The 9107-nt window shown below is 37.9% G+C and overlaps 1 protein-coding gene across 6 annotated transcripts in view; it reads right to left on the minus strand.

The window, feature by feature from the left end:
* Positions 1–9107, minus strand: part of KLHL13 (kelch-like family member 13) — an 84469-nt gene that overhangs the window by 4669 nt on the left and 70693 nt on the right. For all 6 annotated transcript variants that reach the window (XM_009331686.1, XM_009331684.1, XM_009331688.1 and 3 more), the window contains one exon: positions 7431–8226. In XM_009331686.1, coding sequence (XP_009329961.1) covers positions 7431–8226 — 796 coding nt within the window. The remainder of the gene's footprint in view (positions 1–7430; positions 8227–9107) is intronic.

The raw sequence follows: 9107 nt of genomic DNA on the forward strand, positions 1-9107 counted from the left end.
CCCCAGCTCATGAACCCTGCCAGAGGTACAGCTGTGGGACATCAGAGAAAATGGTAACGAAGCTGGGCGAATTCAGCTTTTCTACCCTTTCCTCTTGTATAACTCCCTTCAGTGTCTGCTGTAGAGAGACAGGGAATAAACTTAAAGCCTATTTCAAAGAGGATCAGTACATCTGGCAACCAGAACAGACCCATGTCTTCAGCAACATCCCACCCATGCAGAAAATCAGGCTAGATTTCCTTCTTGGGATTTCGCATTGAAAAGGTCCTATGCCCTCAAAAAGGGGCAGCAAACATTGACTAATTTTCTATTGTCTTGCAATGTTTTATTAAGTACTTGCACAGCAACATACAGCACGGCATATGCAAGTCACTAATTCAAACAGTTTACAAAAGCCAAGCTTTACAAAAATACAAGATGAAACACCATTGAATCTTGAACGGAGAGAAGCAGTGCCTGTGTCGATACACAGCTCCCATTTGTGCCGTTTCCTCTGTGAACTGGAATGTTAAAATGATCAAAGGATTTATCAAATCAGAAACTGCAGAGGTTAGTACTAAGTTAAAAAGAAACCCAGAGCCCAGGTGTCCTTGCAGAAAGCATTTCTGAAAAGGAATCCTCTCTTCGAAGTGGGATGGAAGAGATGTGGGACTGCAGAAAAAGGGCTATGCAATAAGCACAGAGAATAGAAATAGAAAACGGATTTAATAATGGATCTGAGCAAGCTGTAGAGATTGGCAGCTTGAATAGTACAATATGACCAGAGGGGCAAGAGATCCTGAAAAACCCTGTAATATAGTGACCATATGATGCACAAAGCAATTATCAATAATTGTGTTATCTTAAAGACAAATTAAATCTCATTTTAAATAATTAAAATTAAGAATCAGATTCTAATGCTTGTTATACAACGCTTAATCTCTGAAGAGAGATGTTTATGAACTATGCGTACAAAATTGAATCTGTCTCTGAAAGTGGCATTTTACTTGCTCTAGAACAAGCTTTTTATTCAATCAAGGGTAGAAAATCTGAGCCAACTCTGTGGAATCAGTGATGGTGACTTAAAGTCCAGGATTACACATCAACTGAAAGAAACAAAAAAAATTTAGAAGCTGAGAAACTTGCCATTTTAAAGGCAGAAACTAGCTAGTGTTAGTATAAGCCTGCAGAATTAGCAGTACTGGCCAGGTCAGTAAAGTACATCAATCAGTAACACTCATACAGTCACTATAAGGTACCTCACCCTAACCCCAAATCTGTCTTTCAAAAATATCCTTTGGAGCACTTCGGAAGAGTAAGGTATAGCTATGGTCTCAGACTACCACCAAAAAATCCCTAGTCATAGAAAAATTTAGCGAAGACCACATTACAGTGACCTTTTGAATTATCTTTTAGCTGCTGTAAAATGCACAACCTCCTTATTGTTGCAAAACAGGATGATACTTTGTAATTCCATGCAATTAGTATCTCAAGTAGACATACTCAAAATAGAAGCTTCCCGTTCCAGTGTCAGGAATACTGAGTGACAACCAGTTCAGCATCATCTAAGGTTAAAAATAAAAAATGATAAAAAAAAAAATCTATATTGCACATAAGAATTGCTAAATCGTTACAGCACACTGGATTTTCTTCAGCTTTTCCCCGCCCAGGAGCTGAAATTTAAATTTAAGAAATACAGAAAAGTGCTGGTCCAGAACGTTAAGTTCATGATATAAGGCAAAACACACTAAATTCCTGTTTCTTTCAAAAGAAATTATATACTTTGATTCGCAGGTATGAAATTATTAATTTCATATTCTTGAAAAATGTTTAAAAATAGTAATGAAAGCCTGAAATGCTTCTGGTTTTGTAAGAGTGCCTTGCACATGGACTCCCAGTTATGCCAGCCATCTCAGGGCTTTGTAAGATGGACAAAAAATAAAAAACTGATGCAAAGGAACTGAAGTCAAGTGTCTCTATACACTACTGTTGACATGCCAAATCTGTGATTTAAAAAACCTGCCCAATATGGGCAAGTTCCCAAGTTTACTCCAAGAGATCAGTCCTTCACTAAACACTTTCCTACAATCTAGCCTTCTTGTTACCACATTTCCTACCTCAGCCATTTGAAATGAGCCTCGAGCTGCCTTTCTCATGTGTACAGGTAGATAAAAGTACAATATAGTACTTCTATAGTACTATAGAACAAAGTAGATAAAAGTCTGCATAAGGAAAGGTACGAAAAGGCATTCAAGCATTCTTCTACAATGAAAATTTTTAAAGTCATGCTTGATTATTATTTTATTTTTTTAATAAAGTCAAATATCTCTTCTTAAAAATTTTGGTATTTTTCCCATTTGATATCCTGCAGACTTTGTATATCCATCAAGAACTTACACAGCCATAAAGCCAGTGAATGCTGGAGACAGCCTCTTGCCCAAATAAAGGTATAGGCACAAAGAACTGATTCCACAAATTACACCTAAAATTAAATCTGTGAGTTGTATTTCTGTGTACTGCCATCTTGACACCACATGCAGTATTTGCCCAATCCCCAAATAAACCCATGCTCTTTCTTGTACAAATGTATTCATGCATTCCAGTATTCTTTTCTAAAAAGGAAAGCTCCTTTCCACTCCGCTCTATTTAGCAATCAGAAGAAAACAAAGATGTGCAGAAATTTCAAGAACACAGAACAGATTTGACGTGCAAGTAATTATAGCTGTCCCAGTTCTACCCTGACAGCAGACCCTTCTGACCTGCTGCTCGCTGCTACGCTGCACCGAAATCATCATTCTACTCGCCTTCACAAAAACAAAAGGCATCCTCTTTCCCATAGCGCTTCCACTCTGTGCTGAGGTGAGGAACTTAGATTTCTAATACACTGTAAGGACAGGAAGAGCAGAGTATGTGCAAAGCAATCGCAAAGCCAGCAGCAACCAGATTAACATGACATTCAACGCTGGACAACTGTTTATCTCACTCTGCACTATGGATTACCTTTAAGAGAGAAATCACAGCCAAAAGATCACTTTAGCAAGAGAAGATAAAACATGTATAAATTGGTATACATTACTGCCATCACTATCACCATGTTGTAAAGACATTAGTTATCTGAGAAAGGATGCTGAAGGATCTTGGTCTCAACACTTTCTGATGTGGCTTCAAAATTCGCTCGAACATCACCAGTAGAACTAAAGTACTGTTTGACAGTATTTCAGACAAATCATTCCAACTCAAATCCACCGTGCTCTAAAGCAAAGCTAATTATTTCCCAGCTGAGAAAAACCTACTGTTCTGTTTGGTTGTTCTGTGTGGCTGTTTCCCTGTTTCCTTGCAAGGTCATTCCACTTCTCTCTCTTAACAAGATCTCCCTCTGCATTGAAAAGGAAAAAAAAATATACAAATTCTCAGCTAATAAAGATGCCCATTAATTTAAAAGCGGCATCCGGATGTTCTATACATCATCTCCAGGCAGAGCATCGTTCACAAAACACTCAAAAGAACGGCTACTTTACTGAACCTAAGTATGTATTCTATATAGCATGAGACTGATGGATTCATGCTCCCAACAGCATGAATGATTCAAATCAGGCTTTATTTATGTTTAACAGTGGAACTTCTGATCTGTTCATTACCATAATCCAGGGAAGACAGGCCTCATTTTAATAGAATTAAGCAATCTCAAAAAGACACAAAGCTTTGGTAGTCCCAGGGGACGTTCAGTCTGCACTCATTTTATAGTGCCATCTGTGATGCTATTTGAGGAGTATACAGATATTTACCACTTCTCTGTCAGTAGCTTCTAATGTGTCTTGAGGTTTATTACAGCAGCACTTAGCAACTGTGTGTGATGTCCCAAAACCCAGGATCTTCATTTTGTTATATTACTGCTATAACACAGCTTGCTTCTGTAGAACTCGAAGCTGACTCACTTAAATTAAACAGAGCCCTCAGTAATTTTGTCCCCAGCATAGCAAGGAGCCACTTCAAAATAAGCTCCTACGCAGAGGTCCTCCAGTTCACACTTTGGTTTGATATTCACAGTACTACACAGACAGCAAACAGCCCAACTGGGTAATGACGCAGATTTTTCTTCTTAACCAACAACATTTAAAATTTATATATTATATAGATTCACAAGAGAAGTTTTAACATAAACAAGGACTTGTTTGAATTGAGGGTTAAGCATCATAGAGGGCACCTGGAAAATAAATGCCTTTCCACTTGTTGGGCAGGGGTCAAAAGAACACGTAACTGTCCTGCCCTGGCCCAGAAGTCTTCTCTTTCTGTCTTCATGGCAGCATGATGATGAGGGTATCAATGAATCTGTGGTTTAGTCACAACCCAACATCCCCCTAAAGTGCTTAGGAGAAGCCCATATATAAAAATCTCAAACTCCACTCAAGCCTATCAACAGCAGAGCCTAATGTATCTGTAAAGCACCTAACTGCACAAGTTTTCTCATACTTAAAGGCACAGCTTCTGCCATCATCATCAAGCACCACAACTGAATTCTTTCAAAAAAGAGCTACAAAGATCTACTTGTCTGAGAAGAGAAAACAGTATCCAGTGCTCTGCACAAACAGCACAGCTGGAAATTGCTGATGAGCTCTGCTTCATGAATATCTTTGTGAACCACACCTGGTTTTCCCTTTGTCTCCTTTTCCAAAAAGTCTTGCCTTTTGCACATCTGCCTTCTCCAGGCTGGTCTCCCCCTCGTGCCGGAGGGCTGTTCTCCCTGCCTTCTGGGAATATCTTTGGCAGGTGCCTGCTTTGACATTTAAAAAGAACCAACCAGAATTATGCACAATCCTTCCAGGAGTGGTGCATGCTTCTGCACAGTCCTAAGTTGTCACAGGGTTGAAAAATCTGAATTATAATTTCATAATTCAGTACGTTTCAAAGATACATTTACCATATTCCATTGCATGTGCCACATACATGGAAATTCACCTGTCCTTACCAATGAACCAAACTTTTCTCAGTGGCATGCACTGTTAAAACAGTAGCTGTTTATTACTGCTAAAGCACATACTACTGAGGTAGAAAGTGGTATTTACAAAGTTCTCAGAAGTTTAAACATTTGAAAACTGTTTTGGGAAGGCTTGATAGAGCGCCTCAAAAAAGTATAATTTTTAATCCAGTGAATGTCAGGAGAAAAAATAATAAAGAAATTCGTTTTAGTAACTTTAATCCTTTGGCCCTTTTCCATAAGAGCTGATCTTCCGGAAAGCTGAATTCAGGTTTTGGGAATTTTTCCTCTCTAACAACAGATCGAAATTAGTTTGAACCCAAGGGCAACTTCTTTAATACCTGTCCAACACACATTTGACCTTCTCTTCTATGAAAAGCTTGAGAGTTTTTCTCATCTGAAGAGAATGGGAAGTTTAAGCTGGATTTCATCTTTCAGCTGCCAAGGTTTATGAAAGAAACATGAAAATGAAAAGTGACTTGCCTCACAATTAACAAGAAAAGAAACTGAAGCCCCAAATCAAAGCATCAAGACAGCTACAATATTTAGCATTTATAGATGCTCTTCCCGCAGAACAATCTGACGACATTTTTCAGGTCTGTGTGGAAATCATTCCAGCATTTTAATGATATCTTTAAAGAAGAATTTTAGACAGGTGATAGATTTTGTATTTTAATTAAAGCTGCAGAAGAGCTGAGGTCAGCAGAATGATACTGCTTGATCCAATTTAAGAAAAACACTGAGCTTAAAGCCTGCTACATACACAGACTGCGCTGGCTTAGTGACAGTATTATTTCATATTGATTTTGTTAGACTTGCAACTTTTTCACTGACGTTCTTATAACCCTACTCTGTTTAGATGGTACAGTACACAAGGACAGCAACCTGATAATCTGCTATTAATTCATACCATGCGAAAATAGCTCAATGAAGGTGAGGTTTTCTGATGCTCAAGATAAAGATCAATACACGTTAGTTTGTACATCTGGTCTTTTACAGGGTATTAAGCTTGCTTTTAGAATGTATTTTCAGGTAGGTAAAATGACATGTAAGAAAAACTCTGAAAACCTCTGGATCTGCATCAGAAAATGGTTGTCTACGGAAAAAACGTTATTGCAAAACAGTTTCCCATGTTTTTCGGAAACAGGAGGCATTTTTAAATGTCTCATTTCATCAAACATTAGAATGGATTTTAAACTTCCAGCAAAACCAGCCCAGTTATGTGTAGTGGATGCAATGTACTGTATGTTTCCTAAGAAAGTCTGCAATATGATCATGAAACAAAATGTATATGTGAATGACTGAGATGTATTAATTAAAAAAAACAAACAAAACCAAAACATTGCAGCACAAATTAGGTTTTGTATTGTTTCAGTGAAACATGTTTCTCACTGGACTTAAAGATACCCGTGCATTTCTAAAAAGCAAATTTTAAGAGCAAGAGATACTGCCACAAAGACTTGACAAGACACGATTAAGTATTGGGCTAAAAGCAGCAAACAAAATAATGAAATGTTACATCTGGTTTAGATATAATATTAGGCTAAAATTCCAAGCATATTCACCGTAACATTTCACTTTTAAAGCACAGACAAATTTACAATTGAGTGTACGCTCCCAGACTTGACTGCAAATGCAAACTACTACGGCTTTGGAAAATGCAGTGGATTAATAGGGGCCGTCCTCTACAGACTGTTCTTAAATTAAATGTTATCTTGTATTTATTCTTTGTTTCCAACCATCTTATTTCCCAGAAATAATTTTTTTTCTTTTTTTGGTCAAGTAAAATGAATCATCATTTGTAAGGAGGGGGAAAAAGGAATCAGCAGGACAGGGTGATTCATACAAATAAGTTAACTGTGTAGTCACAAGATCACTGATCACAGGCAAAATACATTTTTAGTAATTAAAAAGTCCAGAATGTCAGATCATCTGAATCTCACTGATCTGTTAGTGAAACAAATCACTCAGTCATTAGCCCACCTTTAAAAAAAACCCAAAAAACTAGCATTTCAAAGTCAATATTCCAGAAAATTTGCGTTTTTTAAAATGCAACCTTCATTCAACAGTAAGTTTCAGTTAGAAAGTCACATATCCTTTAAGAGTGATAGTTTCTCAGCCTAAGTAATGATTTTTTTTTTGTGTATAGTTGCATTTATATGTATATATACACACACATGCTTATACAGGTAGACAGACGCACTTACTTCATGTTTGAAGATAAAGGTGAAGACATTGGATATTATGCATCAATACACAAGATGCATGTATTTGGAAATTTTTTTTGTGGAAGCCTTTCTAAAATTAACTGCTAATAGTATCCAAACAAATTTCTCTATGCATTTGCAGTATTTCCAGAAAGAAGCTGCACACCAACAACTTCAACTTGTTTCCTCTCCACCCATTTATAGGGCAGCACAGTATTTCAAGGCCTAAAGTGCAAGGCAAGAAGCCATGCTTCAGGAGAAGCACTCACCTAGCTCACCCGCCGCATTTCGACCACCAACTGCATACAAATGTCCTTTGAGGGCACTTAGGTGGAAGAAGGTGCGCTTCTCATTTAAAGATGCGACTTGCATCCACTTGTTGTAGCGAGGATCAAACCTAAAGACCGTGTCAACCGCCGTCTTTCCTTTTGTGTCGTAATTGCTCTGGCCCCCAACTACGTAAAGAAAGTTTCCGATCACAGCGATGCCGTGCTGGTACCTTGGTGCATCCATGGGAGCTAAGGATTTCCATTCATGGGCCTTTTCATCATACATCCGTAACTCCTTGCTGACAACCAGCTGCTGCCTCAGCACTCCCCCCAACGTCACCAAGTGAGTACTGTCTGATCGAATGGCAGTTCTCTCTGACTGCATAACCGGTTGCATGTATGGCATCATTTGGTAATTGCTGGCTTCCAAAAGCAAGTTTACACAGGTATTGTCAGTTCTCATGAAGTCCACTGTTTGAACATAGTTAATAAGATCCTGGGGCGTCATCAGTGGAAACCTGATGTTCTTCATTAGCTTTGCAGCGTACTCCATCCGAGGCTCCTCATACCGTAGCCAGCGACAAGCAGCCTTGAAGAGTTCAAGTTCAGTGCAGTGCTTAAGGCTATTACTTGAAAGCACAAAGGCAAGACGTTCAAAGGGGAGTTTCACAAATTCACCAGTACTTAATAATGCAGGGAAGTTCTTCAGGATGAAATTATTAACATATTTATCCACTTCTGTGAGATTGTATGTGTTGGCAATTCGCCCAACCTCAACACAGTTTTCCAACGAAACCTATTAAGTAAACAGAAAGAGGAATCAAAACACTTTCTTAATTTGGTGTCTAAATGATAATGTAGAATTTAATTAATACTATAGAATCAGCACTATTTCATCATTTCGCAATGCTCAAGGTGATTTACACATGAGCAAATAAATATTCAATGTGATGTACATATTCATGACTGCAAGGGGAGACCCAATGTATTCCTTGTTTTGAAGAAGGAAATAAGACAAGTAACAAGCAGATGGCATATATTAATTATGTCAAATACATTATACAATGATGATACATAGCAATTATACAGTACTTCAGCTTTGAAAAGCTCTGCAAACACCTTTGTAAGAAAGAAATGTGGAAAATACAGTTAAGGGAGAGGTGATCAGCCCAAGGTTACAGAGAATAATACAAAAGTAGGTCTCACCATTAGACATTTTCTAACATTATTAAAATTGTATTGTCATAATACAGCCAAAGAGAACAGCACAGCTATCTCGCCAATACTACATATTTCAGACAACTTATGTACAGTGTTCAATCCCATAAATACATTGCTTAGAAATGAACAAAATTGCATCTTTAGTAAATCAAGGTGGTGCTTTTATGGAATATGTTCAAAATCAAATACATGCCATTGTCAAAAATAAGAAAAAGGTAGTGATTTTTTTTTAATATAAATATAATTATTTTTTAAAATAATGAATCTTGGAGGATTTATAGAATCATAGAATAGTTTGGGATGGAAGGGAAATTTAAAGATCATCTAGTTCAACCCCCCTGCCGTGGGCAGGGACATCTTCAACTAGATCAGGTTGCTCAGAGCCCCGTCCAACCTGACCTTGAGTGTTTCCTGGGATGGGGCATCCACCACCTCTCTGGGCAACCTGTGCCAGTG

The sequence above is a fragment of the Pygoscelis adeliae genome, unplaced genomic scaffold (genome assembly GCF_000699105.1).
Source record: "Pygoscelis adeliae isolate BGI_AS28 unplaced genomic scaffold, ASM69910v1 Scaffold79, whole genome shotgun sequence".
NCBI lineage: Eukaryota > Metazoa > Chordata > Aves > Sphenisciformes > Spheniscidae > Pygoscelis > Pygoscelis adeliae.